This window comes from Crocodylus siamensis, chromosome 7 (genome assembly GCF_052110815.1).
Source record: "Crocodylus siamensis isolate JL-2025a chromosome 7, ASM5211081v1, whole genome shotgun sequence".
NCBI lineage: Eukaryota > Metazoa > Chordata > Crocodylia > Crocodylidae > Crocodylus > Crocodylus siamensis.
Window position 1 is genome coordinate 41,098,807 of NC_143401.1, and position 27,310 is coordinate 41,126,116.

The following is a 27,310-nucleotide window of genomic DNA, read 5'->3' on the forward strand; positions in this document are numbered from 1 at the left end:
GATATATGAGCCAGTCATTTAGAATGGCAGTGTAAAATATAAAGCACCACTGGTGATGTCATTCCATAAACTTAGATGGGAATCTTGACTCTTCCAGAAAACCTGATAATGGAGATAATGAGAGCTCAGCAATCTACTACACCTTTCCCTTATTTTCAAGTTCTTTTCTATGCATGGGCATGTGTGTGTATGTGCACACTACTGAAAAAGGCACACTTCTGAAAAACAATTCTACCCAAGTGGTTAAATGATCTTCAGGGTTTGCACATTGCATCTTTGTGTATTTTATTAGACTTTAAAAGACAGTAATATTTTTGTGCATATTATATTCAGATCACATTTGATTTGTATCAGAATAGGCTCTATAAACAGTTTAAACCTCTTTAAATAAAGAATGAGATGATTATTACTTCCACTTCATTATCAGCTATAGTAAACATATAGACTACCTACTAAAGTCTTTGCTCAAGTTTAATTTAATCCTTACTCGGGTAACTAATGCCTGAATAATAACTGAGTAAGAGGCTCTCAATTTGATTCCTGATTTTAAAAAAAAATCCAGCTGAATAACTATGAAGTAAGATAGTGCATCTTTATGACTATTGAACAGATGGTACCTGAATTTCAATTATTAACAAAAAAACAGTTATTGAAATGAACAATATTTTGTGAGCGATTGTAAAGTATCAACCATTTTCATTTGCTGTAAAAAGCTAGGGTTTCAATAGGTTGATTAATTCATTTTTTCACTTAACCAAGCAGATTAAGTCCCTTCATAGTGTTAGGTGTTGCGCTACGAGTGACCAGATGTCACTGGATTTATGTGTAATTATATGAGAAGTAAAGTTGGCCAATATTCCTTTAATGACTTTTGAAAGATGTTCTGCTGAAATGAACATGAAACACAAATGTGTGTTCTTATAAAGATCAACTCTTGGTTCTTAGTATATAATGAGTTAAAAAACTGCAACACGAGTGTAAAGAACAAGAGCAGTGTAAAGATGGGACATTACAACTTTGCTACTTTTTTAAGTTCTGGCATAAAGTTTTAATAATTCCAGTGTAAATAACTGCTGGGATGCTTTCCTTGACAATATAGTATGGTTACACTGAACAACATGACCCTTTTTATATACACTCTTTGATGCCAGTGATTTCAAATAAGACTAGAAACTGTCTTGATAAAAAAATATATGGTAGTACTCTTCCTTCATTGCTATAGAAGCCAAAACAGTATTCCAGGGCCGTAACATCATTAGAATTCTCTCTCAAATGGAAACCATACCCTTCATATTTGGAATTTGAACCCACCAACAATATAGCTTACCATTCCTCATCCTCTTATTTAATCCTATGCCAAAGAGGAGTTTAAAAGTGTGGAGTGGAATTCTTTGGGGAGAATTAAGACTAAAGGAGTTGGGCTCATTCAGAATTTGTTTCACTATTTACTATTACTGTTTCTATAGTTATTTTCACATTTTAGCAGAAAATAACTTAGCTTTAGCAGGGATAATAGCTTATTTCAGACCTGAATCAGCAAACTAATATCCTCAGCTTTCACCGTAAACTGGTGTTCAAAATAGTCAGCATATTACAGGAAGCAAAAGCAATACCTTAAAGACTAAAACCAATAGCATTAGCAAACAAATGTAGTCCAACTGATGGCCAAGCCTTTACAATTCTCTCTGATCAGACTGTCTTAAAAGTATGAAGTTTGCTTTCGTGTCTAAACATAAAAGAACTATTAAAAGCACATACTTAATCTACTAGGGGAAGTGGACAATCACTAAGTAAAAAAACCTATGAAACTCAAAAAAGAATGGTGTGCAAGCAGGCTGGAGTTCAGAGCATTGCTTATTTAGAGAGCTATCTAGATCTGACAACTCATCACAATAAAAGCACTACTCTGCTGGATGAAGCCCAGCTCTCACTCAGTTGTTGGGCTTATGAGTCACTCTTCAAAAGGCAAGCTAATGGCTATACATTAGTTCATGTAGCAAAGCTTCCACAGCAGCTTTTTATTTAAGGTCAAAGGGAGACTGTAGTCTTGGACATATCTTCCAAGGAATAATGGCTCACTAGAGATGCCTAATCCAGAAAGATAAATATAAATTATTATTTCACTTCTAAACACCCTTTGAAATATAAGATGCAAAATGGAAAAAACTTTATTTAAGAAAAGAACTGTGGCTGGTAGCACCAAAGAAATCAGTGGAGTGAGGCCATGTATTTTATACAACACACCAAGAGCTGATTCTCAGCTCTCATTTAATTGCATTTATGTCATTTATACAGTTAAAGGCACATACTTGTGTGTGTGAGATGTAGGCCTTTACTACTAATCAATTTTTCCATCCTCTAAGAAAAATATGTCAATAGTACAGATTTTCCCCTATTACAAAATTCATAACATTCTTATCTCCATCTTAATGGACGTTCTCTCATCTTATCTGGGATTTCTGGAAGGGGCAATTTTTCCTCAAACATCAAGTACTGGGCTCCTCAGCAGGAAGAACAAAATGGACTGGTGCTCTGACACGTTACAGTAGATGTTTGCTTTGAACTGCACCAGATAGATCCTATTTGTGTGCCATCTGTTAAATAAGAGATTCCACAGGCTCAACAGTTAAATGGTACAATCCTGGGTATGTGTTACAATTTGTATTGTATGACTTTACACCAGTTTGTTAAAAGGGCTAATATATAATAAAATGCCTCCATATCACTATGAAAAAAGTGAACCCCTTTACAATACACACATGCACTGCCCTTCTGTACTCTGCCAGTTAGAAATATGGATCTACTTACGCCAATGGAGATTCACTGAGAGTCATATGGTCAAAATGCAACAAAAGGTATTGTGTAGGGCCCATCATTAGCGAGAGTTGTGATGCACGCAAAAGAGTAATTAGTATCAGAAATCAGTGAAAAGGGAATGAATAAAAGAAAAAAAGAAGAGAAAAGAAATGATCAATAAAAGGTAGCATAAGTAAATACATACAACATTAGCATTTAGAATAAGCCTTCTGTTTGTTAAAAGTATAGCATGTTTGCTCCAATAATTTCAAGACAAGATTAAAGTTTCCTATTCTACAGAGAAAAATGTATTCTAAGAAAGGCATAGGGCTGCACATAGCTCTTATAAAACCAGAGGAGTTATTTCATAGTTCTGATTATACTTAGGGAAGCTTGAAAGAAAATCAAATAGTTTGTCAAGAGCAAATCCCTGATCCTGCAATCAAGGCATACAGACTTGTGACCTTGCAAAAGTTCATTTACTTCAATGGGAGAAATAAACCTAAAGATTACAGACTTAATTTGTTTGGTCCATATCATTCATCCACAAGTTCTGCTGTATAGGAAAAAGTCATGCTCCAATTCATCTGCCACTTAACACTGGTTCACACTGGTATGATCTACTGATTCAGTGGGGATCAAGGGGGTTAATCCTTCATTTATTTCAGTGTGAGAGAAGTATCAGGTTTCAGAAGAAAAGTGTGTTATTCAATAACTTATAGCATACCATTTTAAAGGCAATTTTTATCCATTAAATCCATGTGATGCTTCTTAGAGTTAGGCTGCTATTGTAAAAATATTTGCTTAAATAATTCTGAAGATACATACTGACAGGTACAATACATGCTATTAAAGAAAGTAGTTCTTGAACATTGGATCAAGATCTCATCAGTCCTCCTTAGGTGAGACCTGAAATTGCCCAGAGCACAAACAATGCCTGATTGAGGACTGCAGACTCTGGCCTAGGAAGAACAAGCTTTTGAAGTTTCTTTTAGAAGACCATGTCCCTTATATTAAAGAGCAAAGCCCTGACTCCAGTGGGAGTTCTGCATCTATATGCCTTTGAGGGTAATGACTCAAAAGATAGTTGAATGGATACTGGCAATTTACAGCTAGTTTTGAGTCTTATCTACAGACAACATTTCTTAAACCAGTAAACACCATGCAATTATACTTGTATGCCCTAAAAACAGCAAAAAAGTCTATGTAAAGAAAGGAAACTAGCACACATCCTGGACTGTGACCCAGAATGCATAATTTCTATCTGCAACAAAAGGCTTTGATGTAGAAGTCCCTGAAAAGACATGTACACACCAACCCACGCTCAGACACTGTTCATCTATGCTTCTTACAAAACCAGGTCTATGAAATTGGGTCATTCTCTAGGGCAATTTCAGAATCCCAGCTGTCAGATGACCCTCAGTTTCAGGTAGCTGAAGCTGGAATGCCAAATGATTAAAGGACAAAAATAAGCTGTTATTTTCTTGTTACCTATTTTTATTTCAGGCTGGAATAAGAATAATTTTAAGGGAAGAAAGGTCTTCTGTCTCCTGGAATATTTTAGACTTGAGACTAAGAGAAATACAAATTGGAAGAAAACATAATTATGAAGTACTGTAGGTAAAGCTGAGGATACTGAAATAGCCTAAAAGATCCTAGATGATACCACATTTCAATCCAGTTGTATAACATGTTTCCATAAAATATATGCCTTTGGTCCCTTTATGCTGGATTTGTTCAAGATAGGCTGTTTACATATTCCTTTTGCACACCATCATTAAACTTCTGAAGGCTGAAAAAGCCATAGAACCATTAAGAAAAGCAATGATAATGTACAGTGCTGCAAAAATTGAAAGTGCCTATTAACAACAATAGAGGATCCTGCTTTCCATATACAGAAACATCCATCTGATTGCCAAAGACAACAGAGACGGGTAAGACACCTATATATAACTTAGACCAGGGTGGAAAAGACAAAAGTTATTACTTCTTATTGGTATACATATTCCTGCAAAGAGATCATTTTTAACTTAAATGTCTTCTCATCTGTGAAATATCCAGGCTCCTAATAATCCTAAACAAGAGGTTTCTAGAAAATAACATTAGTGTTACTTAAAATTAAATGATGATAACATAACAGAGGGCTCCATTCTAAAAGAATGGAACAATAACTAAAAAGAAATGCATATATTGCACTTTTATATGCTCATAACATCTGTCTTCCCATGAATGTTGTGCTATGTAAACAATGCAAAAGTTATACTTAAATGATTATAAGAGACATCATAAAAAATAATAACTATCCATATATAGTTATCCTCCTCCCCATTTATATTTTTCCTATAGGTGAAGCATACAAAGTAGATATTCATTTGCATTGTGATAGAAAAATATATATTATAATTGAATAACTTCAACTTTTATGCTAAGTAATCCTGTTTTTCTGAGGTCAAAAGTGAATATCATTAAAACCTAAACCCAGAACCTGCTCTCAGTTATACCAGTATGAAAAACAGAAGACCTCATTCAAGTCCATGGAAATACTCTGGCTATATACCCTTGTAACTGAGAACAGAACCCAAATTACAGAGGTTGCCTAAAGATAGCATATCTACTTCAAAACAAAACAAAACACCGAAGTGATAAAGCAATTAATTCCTTATAACAATAATTTGATGGCTCACTTTTGTAACCCCACCCCAGAAACATCTCCCCGTCTCAGGTTTTTATGCTTCCTGGTTCTCAGGTGAGTGTGTGTTTCTCATTCCACATGTTTAACCTGCATCCATATCAGTTGGAGGAGACAGACAGTCCATTGATAATAAATGGCTCTAAGCAGTTTCTAACAGTTTTTCAGTAAATCAAATCTGGTGCTTATGCTACTGAACAAGCCAGCTCTAACTAAGGATAACTACACTTAAGTGAGACAGGTTGGGAATGACAATGTTTTTTGCTTCAGGCAACATATACAGATGGCCAAATTGTGCCACACATTATAACACTGAACTCTCTGATTAGCCCCATATATTTCAACAGACTTGTGCAGTAAAGTTATTACCTAGTATGAATGGTGGCAAAATGTGACATTAAATAAGGGAATGACCCAAATAATAGGGTATTTTGAAACATGTTTCTGACAGATTTTGTTTAATGATGGCAATTCATCTCACTCCTTAAAACATCCATTGCCATCATGGAAGAACCATATGCAGGTTTCCCTTGATTTACGCTGCACATGCATTCCTGGAGAATGGCGCATAAATTGAATTCACGTAAAGTGAACCCACTTTACAATGCAACAAATAGGGATAGGTTCCCGTGGTGGGGAGGGAGGGAGGGAGGGAGGGAGGCTGGTACTAAGGAAGGGGCAGGGGAGGGGTGCCGCTGCCAGGGCTGTACAAGGCAGAAAAGCAGAGGGAACAGAGTGGCACTTACCCCAGCCCCAGCTGCAGCAGCCCTGGGAGTGGCCAGTGCCCGCTGCCTGCAGTCGCTGAGCTGCACCGTGCTCTGCCTGTCCCCACTCGCCTCTGATCCTGGGCTGTGCCATGCACTAGTGCAGGCAGTTGGTGCCAGCTGCTCCCAGGGCTGCTGCAGCTGGGGCTGGGGTGAATGCTGCACCCTGTGCCACTCAGGGCTCTACTTGTCCTCACTCACCCCAGCCTGTGCTGGAGCAGCCCTAGGAGTAGCCAACACCAGCTGCCTGCACCATGGCATAGCACAGCCCAGGCGCTGGGGTGAGCCCAGGCATGGGTGGACAGGTGAAGCACAGTGCAGCCCAGCGGCCGCAGGCAGCTGGCACTGGCTGCTCCTGGGGCCACTGCAGCTGGGGCTGGGGTGAGTGGGGCCATGGCCCTTTCCCCTCTACCCACAGACTTACCTGGTTGGGCGGGGGGGCATCTATTCTGATCACATAAGAGTAAATTTACCTCACGTATAATGAATTATGGGTCTATATATGCTCATTACATAAGAGCGAATTCGCATATAAAGAACCTGCATAAATTGAGGGAAACCTGTAGATTTATGTACACAAGTCACAATACATATACACATAAATACAACCACACACGTATGCGTGTATGACCCTATGGGATTTATGGCATTTCTGTTAGGCATTATGGCTCCCAACTCTAGAAAAAAAATATTGAAAAGGGAATTACAAACTTTCAATTCTATACTGCCTGCCTTCTTTTAGTTTTAAAGGCATTAATTGCACTGCACAAACTTTGAAAGAAATACTAAACTCTATTTTTCTGCATACATACAATGCTTCAGAGAAAAGGATCAGGGGAAGGGAATGGTGTACATGCACAGGAGGACTATTTGATGTCATGCATACAAGGAAATAACCTTACCCAGCAAATTCACCACCTTGGGCCTGTGCCTGGCCTGCAATGGCATCCATGATGGCATCCTGGGAATACATGCTGATTGGGGTATTATACTGGGCATGAATTATAGTAGCTTTGCCACCTGGGCCTTTCACCTCAATAGGTTTGTGTGTAGATAGGGCAGAGTCCTTCAAGACATTGGGGTTGAAGCGTTCCACATACTCCGTGCTAGGGTTATATGAGAGTAAATTTTGGAAAGGGAAGAGAGAGAAGGGGAAGAAAAGACAAAGGGGTGAAAATAGGTGAAAGATATAACAACAGCAGAGGAATGTGCATGTGCTCATGACATCTCATCCCAAAAGCTTGAATACAGACCAGAAGAGAGACAGAACACATATTTTGTAATGTAATTAAAAGGGGCCTTTTAAACTTCTAGCAAGTTTTAATGTAGATGCCTATTTCTCCTATTTAGAGGGTTATAATATTTCTACATGGTTAATTAATCACGGTGATATTTACTCATAAACATTTTTAATCTTCCAACACTTCACAAATAATAAATAATTAATCCTTACAAAACCTTTGTTCAGGAACTGTGAAGGTTACCAAAAAATGTTACCACATCTTGAAGCTAGATTCTGTATTTCCTAAATAATAGTTAAGGTGGCAATTACAAGCGATGCATCATGGGATAGTTGCACTTTATAATGACCTCCATTGTGGGTAAAGTTTTTCAGTAGAGAAACTGCCGGCACAGGTCAAGTGATACATCCAAAGCCACAATCTGTCCAGTATCAGAGCCTGTTATGGAACTCAGAGGTCCAGGCTCTCTCATACATACATTTGATGTATAATGATATACCTCTTATGATTTATTTAAATTTTCTTAAGTTACTGTTTTATACTCAAATCTTCATTTAACTAACTGCTTCTACCTAGCCCATGGGAGACCTGCGCAAAACACTAGTACAATATCCTTATCTGTCCCCTCAGACCTGCCAAAAAACCAGGGGCATGCCTGAGTGCTGCAGACACTATATGCTACATTAACATTTGTTGAAATTCAGAATGTCCAGTCATAGAAAAAACAGGTTGTGTGAAGGAGTCATTGTAGTTCAACCAAAACTAGAAAAGCAAAGAACTTCTTGACAAAAAAAAAAGAAATGATGAATGTTTTGCATTTTGAAAAGAAAATAGGTATGTTTTAATTTTTCAAAAATGAAAGAAGAGTTGGGTGCTCCTGACTGCCCTAGCTAACCTTATGGTTAGAAGCATTCCAGGCTTCAAACAGAGTCCAAAACTCTGGGAGTCCGCATCTCAATTTTGCCACCCGAGGGTCCAGGACTGTTAGGTTCTCTGCTGTGAAGAGAGCAGCTTAAAAAATTCCCATCTCAAACTTTGTCCCATTTTGTCAAGATTTCCCCATATCCTCCTGCCGAGTTAGGAGCTTAGCCCCCAAGAATGTCTCCTGGAATCATGGTCTCCCAAGCTTACAGACTGCTGACTCCATGACAGAGAGCCCGATACCTACACTCCTCAACACCAAAAGAGTCCATGTGGAAAGGCTGTCTTAGAATCATGAGCTCTGAAAACAGAAGGTAAACTATTCATAAGGTAAGCAAGAAGGAAACCAGAATAAGTTTCTGATGTCTGCTGAAACTAAATTTGTTTCAGCAGAAGTTCACCAAACTCCAAACATTTCTGCAATAAATTTTGATTTCTACAAACCAAGATTTTTCAGTGAAAAATGGTTACATCAGAACACTCCTCCTGACAAGATTACTGTTAAAAGAGTGGAAACTGTTCCAGCTGATTAGGTAACAACAGGCACATCTACATGTGTGCTTTAATTCACATTATCCTATTTTAATGCACATTAAAGTGTGACTCAAAGTGCTATTTAGCTAATACACATTAAAATAGTTTAATACACATTGTCACTTAAAAACCATGGGCATTTTTACACATACAAGCACTGCAGAGCTGGGCACTTCAAAAAGTGCCCAGCGCTGTGACGCTTGCAGTTGTATAAGCGGCAAAATGCAAGTCAGCACTGAGAAAATGGCAGCGATGCACTTTGGAACTAAAACGCATAGAAGTTGCTTTAGTTGAAAAGCACACTGCCACCATTTTCTGCACGCTGATGTGCATTTTGCTGCACATAGCACAGCACAGTTCATATCAGCTCACATGTGGAGCAGACTCGCTTAATCGAATCTGCTCTGAAGGGGTGGATCTCTGGTGCATCATGGGACAAAAGTACGTGAATAAATGACCTGTGCTCTTGAGTTAATGCACATTAAGACAGTTTAGTGTGTATTTTCGTAGTACCTCGTAATGGAAGTACTAGAATTAATGCTCATTAACTAAAGCGTATTAATGCATGTATAGATGCGGCCACTAATAACAAGTCCTGCCTTCTAGGAGTCACCATCTTCAGAGATCCAAAGGGTGGTGGACACAGTTTGTTCCCATGGATTCAACATGCACCCCAACCCTCAGACAAGGGGAAATAAAAAAGCCAGGAAAAAAATCTCTTCCTACAAATCGTACAGACTCTTATCAGCTAATTGACTGGAAAGTTCCCTGTATATCAGACCTGATCTGCTCTCCCAGGCAGTGGATTCCATTTACTTTGCTTTAAAACAGTCTTTTGTTCAGTGAGATGCCTTAGGCAGGAAGGATAATAGGAGAGAGAATTGTGTAGTATGTCAAAATATTTTAAAAGAACATTAACAGCAGCATGCAGAAGGAAGAAACACATGCCATGTTGCAATCAGAGCTGTGTAATACATGCATAGACATTTTGAGGGGGGAAAGGATGCATTATGTATTCACCATAAATGAAAAAGCATAATTATATGTATGTTTTCACTACTCTAAATGTGTGTTCATTAACACACAATTAACCTAATAAAACTACTTTTGCTAACAGCTTTATATGGAGCAATTCATGAAGAGAAAGAGAGAGAAGTTGCATGTTGTGCCCAATTTTGTTTTTGTTTTTAACACACTTATACCTTGTTATAGTAATGTCTTCTTTTACCCTTGTAATGCATTAAGCCATGAGACAACAGTTTGGAATCTGTAGATTGTTGAGATTAAGAATTCTCCTTTCTCCTATCAAAGAACTTCCATATCTAAGAACCAGGAATGACTGTGTAGGGTCATCAATTTATCTTTAATTAACCAAACATGCCATATTTTGGAAAATGTCTAAAAATGCAGACCAGAGCAATTGACTTAAAAAACCCCAGTTCTTACACTTTGCAAAAAGGCTTGAGGTCTCAAGGATGACTACAATCCCATAAACACAAGTGATTTTTGGTTTTGGAATTGTGGAACTGAAACAATTTTACCAATCTTTTAGAAAAACGGGGCTCCATCCTACTGTTCTAATTAAGCCAAAACTTTCATTGAAATCAACAGACTATAAACTACTGAGTTTCCATTACAACATCTGATGAGGACAGGGTAATGCCACTATGAGATGCCTTGTTTAAGGTGGAGATCCAGAGCCAACAGAAGGAAAGGACTAAAAGCTAAGAGCTGTGGTTCTGCATTAGATACTGCTGACAGGACATTCAGCAGGTGGGCAGATTTGTGTAACTTATATTCCCAGATGACAAAAAAACTGTTTGTAAACAGAGGAAGTGATAAACCAAGTACAGCATAAAAGAGGCCACCACATGTGACTCATGGTACTTCAACACCAAAACTCCATCCCCAATGGACAAACGCACTGCTCGGTTCAGTGGAAGCAATATGCACCTGAACCCACTTACTCCAAGGACTGAGTGTGGTCATCAAAGAAAGACAAATCCATGTAAGCTATCCCTATTTTGCTCACTCAAGAAATATCATTTTCATTTAAACTACTCTTGCTACATCCACCAACTATGTTACCAATTTAAACTGGTTCAATTTAGAGTTTAAGTTTCCAACATTTATGGATCTCCAAGATGTTGAATGGTCATGGGCACTTTCTGGAACTCCGAAGTGTTGAATGGTAATGGGCAATTTCCATGGCAGAAGGATAAAGTAAAAATATAGAAAGACTCTTCTGTTTAGTTTTTTAAATTTAGGGTCAAAGATGACTAATAACTTTTAAGTCAAATCATCAGGTCTGTACTAAACTTCCTGTGAATTCAAATACTTTTTAGATCTTTTAAAAAATAATACTGAAGTCAAGGGGAATTTTGATGGAACAAGATTTCAAGATTAGTTTCCAGCCTGAGAGTAAAGAAACGCATGCAATTATATTAAGAAAAAAAGCCTGTGATTGAGGTCCACAAAATCCGGAAGACATCAAGATTACCCAAGAATTAAGAAGAATGGTACATTTAAAGCAGGAGCCTTAAAAGATCTGAAAAGAGTTTGCGATAGTTAAACAAGCTCAGATCTAAGCTGTATTTGCACTGTTAGGACATCAACACAGAACACCAAACACGAAGCAGAGTTTCAGGGATATTCTTAGGATAGGACCCCACTGGATACAGTAGCAATGTACAATACTCATCACACCAATGAGATATTTTTTAAAAGCTCTCTATCTACTAGCAGGCGAAGCAGAAAACAAGGGCTCATGCTACCCCAAAGAAAACAACTTTTCATACAGATAGTATAGCACGTCCACACTATTTGATACTAACTTGGCAGCTGTGTTGGCTATGACCTAGGGGAAGAGAAAGAGAACAAACAACACGAAGGGAAAAAATAGAGAACAACAATTTTAGAGTGTAAAGAGCAGAACATATTTGCCAGGGCTTAATACCGCTTTTTTTTTCAAACCGTCTACAAATAGGAATAGAAAGCTACTATTACCCTGAAAAATTGCAATGTGATCAAGAGAGGAAAAAATGTAGGGATTAGAGTGTATCCACAGAGATTTAATAAGGTACCAAACATTTTGGCTGACCCTTGACATGCTTTTCTTACTGTGCATCACTGGAAGTATGGTTTTTGGAGGCTATGGAAGCAAGGAAGTAGAGCTCTCTACAGGCTGTACGCTTATCTGAAAATAGTTTTGAGTGGCAGTCTCCTAGACTCTAAATATTCAAGAATACGATGCCATTCCCATTAGCCCAAACACAATAGTGCCAACTGTAAGCATGATCTGCAAGCATTTTGTTTGCTGGAGAATATGCAAGGAAAAGATCAAGAGATGTTTTTTAAAAGATGTACAGAGAAGGGGAAAACCTCCCAATGAAACATCTATGATCTCATCTAAACTTTTTACTTGGGTGTTTGTCAACTGACTTAAATACAGTACAATCATTCTTCAGTTATACCACTTAAAGTGAAAAGCAAATCAGACCTATATGCATTAATTCTGTACCATGTGTTCTTTTGAGGTCAGTTACAAGAAATATTCTCTCACATGTAGCATACAATACAGGAGAAAACTAGGTGTAGCACCTGCTTCATTGCATTAACCATAACTGATTGTAGCTTACCTAGCAGTTCCCAAATATCATGATACTTGGGAACAAAACTTGGGTCTCAGGCAGACAGAACTTGGAAGCACTGCAGAAACAACACACCTTGATTGCCTTTCATTTTCAAGTGACCCTTTCTCCTGCAAACATAGACTGTGTGAACCTAAGTGTCCAGAGGTCTCTCTCAAAGCTTTCCAAACCCATCTTTTCTCATCTGATGGTGAATAGGAGATTATGTTCCTGACCTACGAAGAGTGAACAACATTCCACACAGGAATAGTCATCAGCAGTATTTTTAATTAGGCTATGTTTGATAGAATGGGATATCACCCCCTTTCCCAGTTGCTTCTGCAGTGTTTGGAGTGTTCAGATTTCCCATGTGGCACAGCAAAGCAGCATGACCACTGGGACAAACCTAAAACTGCTCTGATGTCTGTAGTTCTTTGAACTGACTTCTTTAATGTGGGGCTATTCTGCAGCTTGCTTATCCAAATTTAATTTGAATTATCAAAAAACACTGCATGGAGCCACAGCTGTGGTATAGGGCTCTTGTACTGTTGCATTGCTCTGCCAGAACAGTTGTAAACTGCATTTGTTTCATTTTATGTTCCTGAGATTCTCAGGTTTGAGAATATTCTGACAACGTTGTACACTGTCCATTAAACCAAATATATTTGTCTGTTACAGGAACCAGTAGAGATATATTAGGAAAAAGTTGTAGCCTGTAAGCAGATCAGTGATTCTATATCCATTTTAGGTATGTGTTGGACAGCTGGGCAGTTGCTTACAGTGAAACATGGTGTAATAGTATCATTTTCTGAAGTAGGTGCTGGTGGCTGCTCTGAATTCTCTGTTAGTGAAATATGAAGAGCCTATATAGAAAAACTGCTAATTTAATCGCTGGAAAATATATTGTGCACAATCTTGTGAGACGAGTTCAACAGCCACAATCATCAGTAGGAATTTTTCAGATCTAAACAGATTATCAAAGCTCCCTAAAGCATTAGTGAAGCTTGGCCTCCCTTATATGCTGGGCTGACATGATATAAATCCTTTCCACCTCATCCCCAGATGTCATTTTAGTTTATTTCTAAATACAGATCTGCACTGCAATGCTCAACTTGCTCACTCAAAGATGTCACTTAGTAATGAGCTGGTAACTCTATGCTCTTGGCACACAAACTCATATGGATAGGCATTTACTGCTCTGACCTACAACGTGCAGGATAGTGTATGCTGAAATAAGAAAGAACTATATGTGACAGTCTGTGTCTCGGGTCCCTGGAAGACATTGTACTTAGGACGCAATTAACCCTTTTTATCACACATTCAGGGAATTAATGAAACAACAAAATAAGAAACCAGCCAAAAAATGTTCCACAAAATATGGGGAGCATTTTTGTGGTTGGTTTCCATCCAGCTGTAAATTGAAAGTATGGCAGGGTAGCTCTGCCTCGTAGTCTATATGTTTGGTTCTGGTTGACAGCCATGGGCGGCACTGCATAGGGCTGTATTCTATAAGGTTGTACCTACAGCTTTTAGTGTGATGAAGCAGGGAGCTCATCAGCTGGGCCAATGTGCCAGGTTACAGTGAGCTTGTCTTGCCCTATAGCTGCCACAGGGCTCATCCTGAGGGAGCTGTGGGGCAAGGTAAACATCATGGGGCAAATCAAGCACCCTGCTGGTTCATGGTGAGCCACAAGGCTCACCAGAACCTGACACTTGAACATGCCTTACTCTATAGCTCCTTCAAGAGCTGGGAGACACCCAGCACCATGCTGGGTGTCACTGAACTGCAGTGCTCACTTTGAAAAGGAACTGGAATGTGCCTTGATCTATTGTGCTGAGGAGTAATGGGGCTAGGCAGCCAGCCATCTGGGTTTGTTGGTGCCCAGCTGGGCTGACAGGCACAGGGGAGGGTTAAACTGGCTGGCGAGGGGAGCCCTTGTGCTATTGTGGACAGGTACCTTACTGTTCCCAAGGGGGTTGCAAGGTTTCTGTTACAATAATGATGCAATTGGCAGAGCAGTAAATGCCAACAATCGTACGTTCTGCCACACAAGTGTGGCATGGCAGGATGCACAGCTGTTGGGACTAGGGATAAGATCCCATAGTGCCTTTACTATAACATGGCGGGGGACCTTATTCTCAGTCTTTATTTATGTTACCTTCAGGTGGGCTTTTATCGATGAAGATATGCTGTAGTAATGGGCATAGGGCATCTCCTGCCATTTTCTTTATCAAATGTCTATGTGGCCCTACAATCAGGCCTTAATACCAGATGGGCATAAGAACAAGAGACTGGAAACTCTACAGGTGGGAAGGGAATCATCTCAATGAACCTTTGTTACATTTCATCAGAAAGGTCAATCTTCTCAATGCTCCCCAGGTGTCCCCTCTAACATACCACTGGATCCTGTTTAAAAATTCCAAAGGATAAATTAAAAACTTGCAACACTGACATATAAAATGTACCTTGAGATGCACCTGCCTGCCTACCTAGGTTATAATTTAGCTACCACCACCTAAGCACCTGGGAGCTCATGGATTCAGAGCTTTTCTGAATCACATTCTTACTCGGTACAGTTCCCTGTCATGCTACTTAATATTAGTGCGCAAGACAACCCAGTTCAGAGATGCCCTGTACAGCCAGTTTTGCTTTTTCAAACAGCTTCTTATAAATGCTTAAGCAAATTCAGAGAAAAAGAAACTCATGGATAATATATGGTCCAAAGACAGCTAGTTTTCCTATAGGTTTTAGGTTACCATCCCCAGGGCACTGACAGGAAAGACTACCACTCCCTGAGTGACAGTGAAAATTAAAGGGCCCTTAACACTAAAGTCTCACAATATGTCAGCTTTACAGAGACATTGTTTCAAATAACTTTGGGCTTTGTGTACTGTTATTAAAACAGCTTTTTCTTTCCCATTAATTCCTTACTGAACAACACTATAAAGCCTGCATTTTGAACACTGGTTTAAGTCCTTTTAATGGGTTATAAGTGTGAATTTTATTTCCCTATTTGTTCATTTATACTTAAAAATTGGGGACAGATTGACAATACCTTATTTAGATATTATAGCTCTTCATATAAGAGCACCCAGCAGCCATATTCAAATCCAGAGAAAAATCTCAAGAGAGGATATTAAGATACATGACTCATTTCTGCATTGGAGAGTTTTCTATTGTGACTTGGTGGTTTACTGTCAATATACATGTCTACAGCAATAAGATTCTTAAATTATTTGTGAGTGCATATATGAACATATGAGTGAACAGGATGCATGGAAAGGCAGTGGTATGAAGTGGGGCTGAAGCTGGCTCTACGTCTATTATTTGTTTGCTCTCCCATGCCACCTCCCACACACCCATTCAATCGATTAAAAATATGTATGCGGTCCTGCTGCCACAAGTACTAAAAACCACGGAGAGACTCTAATAGTCCTTCAATGCACAGTAACAGCAACACTGTAGTGTGTAATTTGTGTCATAATAAATATCAGAAATACTCAGGCATTTGATCTACCTAAAACATAACCATTGGGATGTACAAGGACATTAGGAGTAGAAAAGGGCAGAGGTGCTGAAACATGCTCCTGAAAAGCTGTATGTTCTAAACTAAGCCCAAAAATGATGTTTTCCTCTGAAATATGTAAATGCAAATGTAACCTAGTTTTGTTTTTGTCAAAATTGGCTGAGGTTTTTTAAAAGCCCCCAAATGGAGACAGAATAGAATATTCTTTGTGAAACATTTTCTGCAAAAACCTTTTGATGGAAAAAATTTCTACCAGCTGTAGTGAGCACTCTGGAAAGTACAATGCACAAACTGGGAGCCTTTTGAAAGGTCAGCAAATAGCCAAGCACTACTGGATATATAGGGAGATGGAGAACTTGACTCTGATTTCACTTCAGTTTTGTGGCAGTGTAATTCCAAAGAAGTAATGAGCAATATTCCTGATCAACACTAGCATGAGACTTAGGCATTGTTTCATGCGGTTTCGCTAGACAGGCTGGCTATCCTACCTGCTGTATGAAGGCTGCTTTATCTACTTATATCCATCTGAACACTGTCCTCACCTTTTGGGAAGGGGAGCTGGCAAAAGGGAATCTTTGCTATAATCCTTTTAGGAAGAGGAAAAAATGTAATTTTGGAGTTTTGTTTGAATTTAGCTCTTTTATGACTGTGTAGAAGGGGTCTTGAACTTAAAATGCTGGGGCCATTTGACCTTGCCTTATAGTAATTACGCCAATGGAAATGATGCATATGGGGCCCATGTATGTCTAGGAAGATATCCCACTGCCAGGACTTCCCACTACTTCTCTGTTTCCAAATTTTTAGACCTGTTGGGAGACTGGTGGGCCAGATGGCATGGCTCTGGTCTAGGGGCTGAGTAGCCCTGTTTTGAACTATGAATAGTTTAAAACTTCACACCTTTTGCTAACTGCCTTAACTTTCCCAAGTGTCTGAAAAGCCTTCAGCTTTGAAAATTCATTTGTTTTTCTTAAAGTACAATGAGTAACTTAATTGCAGATAAAGACAGCATTACAGTAACCCAGTTACTGAGAGCTGCTTCCATCATAAACAGAAGGAGAAGAGATAGAAAGTACCTGTTGTTGAACCCAAACACATTGGGAGAGTATTTTAGTCACAGTGTTCCTCCTCATGCCAGGGTAGCCAATGACAACCCATATTGCAATTAAGATACCAAGGACCAAGAGTTATCATGAAATAGAACTATATCTGTCTTTTTTGGAGGTGAGAGAATGTTAAATGATTTTTCAGGATATCATTAATGATGATTACAAGATAAATACACAATGAAGTAGCTGTGGTTATGCTTCACTCTTCAGCTAATTACTTATGGAAACACTTAACATATTACTACATTACATACCCTCTTGGAAGTCCACCTTCTGAAGCCCTTCGTTTGAGGTTTAATTTATGCATCTCAGCCATTTCCTTTAGTGTCTCTGCTGAGTAAAGGCCAATAGGGTTGTTATACTGCCTTGCAGGGCTCAGCTCGTGTTTAGAACCACAGCCATCAGTGAACACAGGGCTTTGTTTTGAACTTAGATTACTCTTTGGAGGTGAAATGTCAGGTGTCACTGATTGAGAAGACATGGAAGTTCTAACTGCAGTAGTCTTTAAGAAGGAATAACTATTTGAATAGCTGATTTCTTGCTTGCTGAGGTAGCCTGAAAGTGTTTCATCGGTTGCTAAAATAGTATTCAAAGGCCCAGTGGCTGTGTTAGTTAGAAGACTGAACGTTGTTCTGCTGTCATTGATTTCCGAAGCAGGGTCCTGTAGTAGCGAACATGCAGGTGAAGAAAAGGAAAAAAGAAAATAGCAATCATAGAACACATGCAAAAATAATATATCTATTGCTTTTGACACATTCATACAATTAGTGGCCTTCATAGCAAGCCTTTCAATGAAGGAGAATATATAGTTTGTCTCCCAATAAGACAGAGCTACACACTCAGGCATTCTTAATTTTTTTAGTTAAAATGTACACGTTATATTGACTAATAGCAGAAGCTCTTCAGACATTAAATAGCCATAATTTGAAAATAGGGCTATAGCTTCTATTCATTCTATGGATAATTAAGAAAACATTTGAATGTTTTGAAGTCAGTCCCAAATAAGGCAACGATATAAAATTACAAAACTCTATATTATTACTTTAGACATATAAGGTTTAATGTTGCGCAGATCACGCCATTCAATTTTTAATGTATTGCCTTCAAGTTATTGAAGTCCATATGCTGCAATGCTTTCACAGACTCCAGTTCATGCTAATTAGGCCATGCAACAAGGTTAGCAAGTAAGGTAGAAAAACTTAAGAGAATGTATAAATCAATAGAAATAGCTCCTCTTTTATGCTTGTGCATAATTTCCACTTGTATGTATGGAAGTTATACATTCACAAAGCGCAAAGCATGACACTATGCCCTAGGCATGTGATCGAACACTTGTGATTCAGAAAATACTCCTAGCTAAAACACTATGGCATGTTATTTTGGTAGGGATCATTGGAAGCACACCCAATAATAAATACATGTGCAAGACCTCATGCTGGTCCTTCATATTGGGCACACATGGTATCTTTCAAAAACACTCTGGAAAACAGGAAATTATGCCTTTTGTTAAATATGATTTCAATACTTTTTTTTTACTAATGCAACTTTGTACATAATAAATACACTTACTGCTAAAAATAAAAAACACAGTTTGACATTTTCACATGACAGATAATATCTTGTTAGGAGAACTGAACATAAACTGGGAAAAGATGTCTCACTACTTTATCCTATTTTTAAGTACTTTCATTCAAAACTTTCAAGCTAGTGCTTGCTAGAACCTATATTGTTGCCTGTGCCCCTTCAATGCAAATTTACCGTTATGGAACTCCACCTAAGTCAACGGGTGATAGGTGCACTTGACACTTCTGATATCTCCTGCATCTCCATCAAGCCTTCCTGATCACAGAGCAAAACTTGAAAATGGAAAATAGAAAGATGCTTTATTTTACAGATCTCATCATTTGGAGGTCTGACTGCCAATTTCTGAATGTATGAAATTGACAACGCTGGAATCGTCTTACATAGGACAGGCCAAAGTCCTGCTTTGACTATTGAGAGGATGTTAAATTTCATATTTAGTCAAAATAAGCTCCTAGACAAAGAGGCAATACATGTTTACAGAAGTTTATGGATTATTTTAGTACATATGTAACTATGTTTAGTACATATGTCACTTTGCAATTTATCCCAGAAGCCTGAGCCCAGAGTTATAACTTGCCTCTGATGTAGGGTGGTAGAGGGAGCATTTTTCCCCACCCCACCCCTAAACACATAGCAGCTGTAATTAATAGCAAAATTCTTGGAAATGCAAGACTTCCAATCAGCATTTCTGCCAGTCCTCAAAATTTGATTAGGTGCATCTAAGATGCCCTATAACCCCCAATTTTGCCATAGTAAAAGTCACTATTTCTGGACTAACTTCCACTATCTCTCCATACAGTTGAAAGATCAAAGGCTAAATCTTTCCAAGGTATAGGAGACCCAGTTCAGTAGGCACCCCTAGGAAATTCTGCCTTATACCAAATTCTGCTGGATTGCAGGGCTACAGTTAGACATCACAATGATTCTTATGAGGTTGCCAATGACGAAAGACCTGAGCAGAATTTGGCCTTCAAAGGCACATCCAGACAAGTGTGCACACGCCTCTTACAGTGTCTCAAATGCTGCAAGAGGCATGTGAGGGAACAAAAAAACATTTCCTGCACTGCAAATTTGCAGTGCGGGGGCAAAATTAGATAGCTGAATATCTAAGGGTCAAAATATACCCAGGGGGAAAAAAGTGGGGCAGGCCACAGTCCTGGACTGTGCCCTGAGGCAACCAGAGGTTCAGTCCTCCAGAAAGAAGCCTCCAGAGCATTTCTATGGCTGGCCCTTGCCTCAGTGCTGCAACACAGTGCGTGCCCATGCAGGGCAAGCAATGGTGCAGGCTCCAGGGACCTGGACCAGCTTTGTGGCAGGTAAGTAGGGTGCAGAGAGGGGCTGGAGGATGGGGGAGGTGACCATGGGGAGGGGGGTCCAAATAGTGCCAGCCCCCTGTTGGTTCCCTCAACTCCCCTTTCATTTCCCCCCGTCCCCTGCTCACTCTCCTACCTGGCCCCAGCCCCCTGCACTCACCAGCAGTAGCAGCAGCTGTTGGGGCTGCCTGGGGCCTTATGGCACAGCCCCCTTGCGCAGGGGGCGGCAGGGTTCAGCCCCAGCTGCCTGGCACCCATACTGCAGCATTGCATGGGTGCAGCTCAGCTTGGCAGGGTACCCTGCACTGTCTCGCAACTCTGGGCTGCTTGGGCTGAGCGGTGCCAAGCCCTGGGTGACAACTGCAGCACCACTGAACTGCCAGACAGTGCATGGCACCCTGCTATACTGGGCAACACCCAGTCTATGTAGCAACTGCAGCACAGGTGCCAGGTGGCCAGGGCTTAGCCCCGCTGTGCCCCTCTGCTCCCCGCTGCATGGTGGGGGAGCTGTGCTATGAGGCCCCAAGTGGCCCCAAGTGTTGCTGCTGCTGCTGGTAAGCTGCTGGCAGTTCAGGAGGCTGGAGCTGGGTGGGGGAGCAATGACGAGTGGGAGAGCAATCAGGAGGCTGGAGCTGATGTATAGAATCCCTGAATTGTCTCCAGCCTCCTGATTGCTCCCCATTTTGTCTCCATCCTTCTGATCATTCTGTTCATCTCCAGCCTCTGGAGATGAGCTGGAGACATTCTCCTGCTCATCTCCAGCCTCCAAAGACTGCAGACAAGCAGGGGAATGAGCAGGAGGCTGAAGACATTCCTCTGCTCTTCTCCAGCTTCCTGCTCACCTCCAGCCTCCCAAGGCTGGAGATGAGCAGGGGAATGAGTAGGGGGCTGGAGACAAGCAGGGGAATGAGCAGGGGCTGGAGATGACTGCAGATCTAGGGCTGGGGGGCACGGGGCTGGGACCCTGTAGGCAGGGCAGTCCGTGCGCTGTATGGGGACTGTGCCCTGTGAGGGGAAGGGGAACCACCCCTCCTAAGCAGCTCCTCCCACACAGTCCCCCCACACCCACAGTCCTCCCACACACTTTTCCACCTCCCTCCACACCCACCCACATCCCCACATCACACACCAACCATGTAATAAGGAAACCAAAAGCAAACATTAAAACGTAAAGATATTTAGGATTCATTTTAATACGATGAGAGAGGGACTGGTAGGCTTCCAAACTGCTTTAACAGTGTAAATATAGCAAGCATGATGGATTGTGTGGCACATGAACATGTAGAGGTGGCAGCAATGTACACTGTAAAAGTGGACCAGTCTGGTGTCCTTCAGCCAGCTCAGGTGGTAGAGCAGGGAGCTCTGTGAGACTAGGCAAGGTGCCAGCCCCATGAAAAACTTTGGTGGGCTGGAGGACATCAGGGTAGGGACCCCCACTGAACAGGACCTGATCAACAAAGGCAAGGGTGTCGGGAGGTAGGGCAGATTTCACCTTTTGGACCAGACAGCAGGTCGCATGTGTCTTCAGTAGACTCATGTGCTGAGCACAGCAGAATCCACCCACTCCTGCCAATCATAGTTCAGGAGGTCTCTCATATGGGGGACACCAGCCAAAATCAACCTTTGTCACAAATGGGCCATCTCTGCCATCAGGACCTCCAGCTGGGGGTTTCAGAGTAGGGGCTCAACGAGCAGGTCAGCACCCTGGGTGACTGTTGCGGGGGACCTTCAAGTGAAGACCAGCCTCCAGGCCCAGAGGAGGTCCTGGTAGAACTCTGGCAGCCCTTGCAGACCCTGTAGGGAGAAGCCCCACAGGCTGAGGAGCTGCCAGTAGTGGTGGAGGAGGGCATACCCCAGGTGGCCCCATGTTGCATGGCTACTGACACCGTATAGCAGTCACTGAAGGGCCTGAATGTCAGGACCTGGCTGCACAGGCAAACCAAGCCCTGGCTGCCCTCCCACAAGGGGAGGCTCAGGACATCCGCAGCAACCCAATGCTGTCCTGGCCAGAAAAACTCCAGTGCCCATTTTTGGAGCCCTGCCAGACATCAGGGGGCACAGGCAGGGTGTGTAAGGGGTGCTAGAGCATGGACAGGACCAGTTGGTTCAGCACCACCACTCTCCCATGCAGGGAGAGACACCTCAGGTGCCCTGTCCATGCCCAGAGCCTCTCCACCACCCTTGCCTCCAGCTGGTGCCAGTTCTCTGGAGGGGAGGGGTCTGTGAGGGACAGGTAGACTGCCAAGTAGAGCAGTGACCCCACACTCCAGCAGATCCCATGGAGCATGGGTGGGAGTGAGCCCACCTGCCACCAGTCATTCACTGTCAGGCCAAAGCTCTTGACCCAGTTGACCTGTGCAGAGGAGGCTGCTGAGTACAATGCCTGGCAGGCCTCCATCTGCACCAGGTCACCTGAGTCCTGGACCATGAGGAGTATGTCATCAGCATACACTGACAGGACCAGCCACACCACCAGCTCCTGGAGCATCAACCTCACCATCCGCTTCCATGGGAGAATGAGGAAGGGCTCCAGGGCCAAGGTGTACAGCTGGTCTGACAGCAGGCAGCCTTGATGCAGCCCTCTCCTGAATGGGATGGGCTTCATCAGGGTCCAGTTGAGCTTGACCAAATGCTCCGAGGAGGTGTACAGCACCTAGAGAGCCTGCACGAAGTGGGGCCTGAAGCCAAAGGCCCACAGCATGCCTGTGAGGTACCCGTGATCCACTCTGACAAATACCTTCTCCTGGTCCAGGGTCAGAAGACATAAAATGAATATCTTTCCAGTGTACAGGACACATTATACTTGGTGACTGAGGTCAATGGCATTACAAAAGGAGGTCAGTTTAACAGTGGAGAAGAGCCTCAGTGAAAGTAACTAATATTTCATTTTCATCAACAGTAGATAGTGTTATCGAAGCAGTAAATTGTAATCTTGGAGGCATGTTCACACATGCAAGCATGTGTGCTTGCAGCAGCTCAAATAGAAGCAGTGCAAATTTGAGCCAGGACTTTTTGCCTCAGTGCACATGCCGAGACATGCACTTTGGTGTGGGGCAAATTGTGCAACTTGGGGCAAAATAACCCTGGCTGGCTCTTCCTGGATCTGTAGCCAGGGGGAGCTAAAACCCAGAACCACCACCTGTCCTTGCCCCAGCAATATAAAAACCTGCCCTGGCCAGCAACTCAGGGCTATGTACCGTCAGAAGCTTTTGGGAGGAAGTTGGCCATGCCCTTTCCTGTCCCAGGCTACTGCTGTTGCTGCAAGCTTGGTCTTGAGAGCTTCTGCAGAGAAGATGGCCAGGCCAGAGCTTCTAGGGGTAAGTTGGCCACAACCCTTCCTGCCTTGGGCTCCTGCTGCTACTGTTGCTTCCCCTCTCCCCATGGTGGGGGGAGGTCCTTTTCTGCACACAGCTGCTCCCCCCTCAGGGCAGGGCCCACTGCACTGCAATGCACCCCAGCTTCTATACCCCTGTTCCAGCCTGTTGCTCAGCCCACTGCCAAGCTGCAGTCGGGAGCCTGCACTGCCTGTGGGCCCGCCCCCACCATCAGTGCCAGAGCCTAAAGATGTCTTGCATGCCCCAGCTGCTTTGGCAGGCCATCCCCCTGCCTTCACCTCCACTTTCATCTAAAGCACACCCTGAGTGGCTGACCTGGATGGCTGCTACCACTGCTGCTGCTGTTGCGGCTACTCCCTCTCAGGAGATTCCCTGCTGCACCAACTTGCACCACCTAACACCACACCTGCACTGGATTACTCCCTAATTGACAGATTGTTCCTGCACTCCCCCACAGCTGCCTCACTGCATCTGATCCTGGTTTGTTTTCCTCCCTAATACTCTGTTACGGAGTACCTGTCTGGAGGCCTGAGGGGCTCCTGGACTGATCTTCAACAAACAAAGCCCCTCCACCACTCCAGCCAGCTTTTATATCTGCCTCAGCAGCTGCCAAATGTGTTTTCTTGCTCTTATATGGTAAGTCCTGTGGTCCACTCCCCCTGCCCTGGTGTTTGTTATGCGGCTGAGTAAGCCAGATTGAGTCACCCTAGCCCTTCGTTTGTTCCCCCTCCTCCACATTCCCCTTCCTATGCCTGTGGTCTGTGCTGATGGACATGATCTATCCCAATCAGATGTACACGGTGCCCGGACATTCCATCTTTGACAACCTGTACCTGGTTCAGGACCTTCTGGAGCTAGGGTGCCGAGAGGGCCTGTCTTTTATGTCTTCTTGTCCAGGATATTTGCTATATCGTCTATTAAATTACATAAGGATTATGTTTAAATCAGCAGTAAACCAACATAATCTGGCTATATTAGTTATGCTTAATTTTGAACAAACACTTTTGAAGGCAGGGATTCAACTAAATCATATATTAAGCTTCAATCTGAGAGAGGCATTTGGAAATATAAAATAATGGAAAAAAGACTCTCTTGTCAGTAAAAAACACAGTAAGAAATTTTAACTGTTACTTATAGAAAACTGGGCCTGGAGATGTAGATAATGTTGACTATGATTTGCAGACTACTGATTTTTAATTCTTTGCCAGGTTTTTTCTGAAGTGTATCAATATGATGTGCTTTAGTCATCACGTTTTTGACCTCAAAATTCTACAAAAAACAGTCACTAAGCACTAATTCAGAGGAGATCTGGCCCAATTCAGTGGCCGAATCTGAATCAAAATCAGAGGACCCTCTGATCTGAATCAAATCAGAAACCTCCAAATCGATTTGGACATAGACAGCTTTAAATGTTTTTTCTACATACCTCAAGGTACCAGGTAGCTCATGAATGCTGAGATGCTGGGGCAGATGAAGAGTCCCACAGGAGTGCAGGAAGCTCCGCAGTGCACTTGGCAGCAAACTTGGAAATGGACCAGAAACACTTCTGGTCCTCTGCTGGGGAGCACACAGGGGGGCCCCTGCACCCCCCCAGCTCAGTGACTGGTGCCTCCTGGGTCTGAAGGAGGGCACCCAGGGTTCCTCCATGGCTGATCACTGAGCTGGGGTGGAGTACAGGGCCCCCCACAAGCTCCCTGGTGGACTCCATCCATCCCACCATCACAGTGTTTATGAACCGCCCCTGGTAACTTGAAGTATGTAGAAAAAACATTTAAAGCTGTGTCTATGACCAAATCACTGATTCTCTGAATGAACATTGAATCTTCAGATTCAGATTAGGCTGAATCAAATTGGGGACAGTGATTCAAATCAGCAAGTCAAATCACTGTCCCCAATTCAGGCTGAACTAAGCAGTCTATTGTAGGCATCCAAATACCACTAAACAAATAAAAAACAGGATTTTCTTCTAAAAATATTTTAAAGAATTAACAAATACCAAAATCTTTTCCCAGAGAAAGTCACCTGTTATGCATAGCAGGTTTACATCCTGCAAAAATCAAGGCAAAATGGATACAATAACTGTAAAAGGAACCAACAGGAGTTGATGCAGTTAGATTTACAGGTTAATTTGAAAAACATTTGAGGTCAATGTATATTCAATGAAAGGTTCCTTTCTTCCCTCCTGACATAAGCAAGCTGGTGTTAGCATGAGCTGCAAAGACTACAAACAATAGATCCTTTTATCAATAAAATGCATCTGGATAACGTTTGGCAACACAGCAGATAAAAATATAAAGAAGGTTATAGGAAAGGGAATACTGAGGAAGCAGGGAGACAAAATAAAGCTAGTGAGGATACCAGCCTTGAGGACTCTGAAGAAGTTTTAATTCTATTTCTTAACCATTTTCCAGCTGAAGTAAAATGGAATGTGTGTTTCTAACTGCACACTAGAATACTGGATATATTGATTCTTCTTAGTTATTCACTATTAGAATAGAAAAGCCATAACTATATTCTTCAGTTTACACTGGAAGCTATTTTTAACTTAAGGTTGCTATTCTATAGAGGTGCGTCTGGGAAAGTTAAGGAAAGGGAGTTCTAGCAGCAGTGTAATTTCAATCTTCTACTGATCAGGTCACTTTGTTTTTTCTGTTCCATGATTAATAAACTATCTGCTATTTTGGTTTATTCCTAGGAGGATATTTTAGAGTAAATTATTGTTCTATTTGTTTCAGTCTAGTGGCAAGAACAGAGCAATGCAGAAGAAATTTATTGTACTTGTGAAATCTGAAGGTCAGGTTTCTAGTAATGAGCAGCGATGTGACTCCTAGCATTATATCAAAAGAAGTAATAAGTAGCCAAACAGTGACTAACACTCCTCTGTTCCCCATCTCCCTCCCATTCCACTTCATCAATTCATCTCTAGCTGGAAATGTGAGCTAATATTTTAATCCATACAAGCCAGATGCTACCCTTCAGCCAACCAGAAGAGCAGGCTCTGACACTCCCTCAGACCCAGGAGGCACCAGTCACTGAGCTGGGGGGGTGCAGGGGCCCCCCTGTGTGCTCCCCAGGAGACCCAGAAGTGGACCAGAAGTGTTTCTGGGCATTGGGCTTCCTCCCTAGAGAAAGATACTGTCACCTTGCAGAGATTCCTTCCTCTATAGAGAAGTCAGAAAGCTGATTCTAATTTCCTAGTGTAACACCAAGACACCTGTGAGTGCATGAGTTTAAAAATGGTGAGTGCAGAAGAGAACACAGAATGTTTGGGGATGGAAGGAGGTTATAGAGCATTCGTTCAGCACATTCTTTTTTTCTCAGCAATATTTTTCTTACTCCTCTAAGAATGAGATGTTTGGCCAAATTCTCTACTTCCATGAAATAAAGTGAACCTGAATACAGCTGTTCTCAGCCTGAAGGATGCCTACTGCATCAGCATTAATCTGCCTCAATTTCTTCCAGGGTTGTAAATCCCCATGTAGTGTCAAGGTACCATAGAGAAGGATATTTTGTTAATGTAGTGTTAAGCTGTACTGCTTATATTGGGAATATGAACCTCAATTCTGAATGCATATTCTCAACTTGGACCTTCTTATGCAATACTTCAGTATAGTTATTACACGGTTTCTTTTATACTGCTATCTAAACTATTTCAACATTTTTTCATAAATATTAATTAACTGAGACTCATAACTCTCACCTGTGAAGAATCTTTGATCACTTGTTAACAGATAGGCAAACTGAGGTATAGGGGAGTTAAATAAACTTCCCCCAAATCATACAACAAGCATTCTTTAGAAGGGCCAGGAATAAAATCCAGTTCTCCTGTTCCATATGTTACTGTGCAATACCAACTTGCCTCCAATTATAT

The 27,310-nt window shown here is 41.6% G+C and overlaps 1 protein-coding gene across 6 annotated transcripts in view; it reads right to left on the reverse strand.

Annotated features, from left to right (window-relative positions):
- The window catches only part of LDB3 (LIM domain binding 3), a 204,946-nt gene that overhangs the window by 74,733 nt on the left and 102,903 nt on the right, over positions 1–27,310 (reverse strand). For all 6 annotated transcript variants that reach the window (XM_090057124.1, XM_090057125.1, XM_090057127.1 and 3 more), the window contains 3 exons: positions 11,780–11,802; positions 7,152–7,355; positions 2,809–2,823 (listed from right to left, as the gene is read on the reverse strand). In XM_090057124.1, coding sequence (XP_089913250.1) covers positions 2,809–2,823; positions 7,152–7,355; positions 11,780–11,802 — 242 coding nt within the window. The remainder of the gene's footprint in view (positions 1–2,808; positions 2,824–7,151; positions 7,356–11,779; positions 11,803–27,310) is intronic.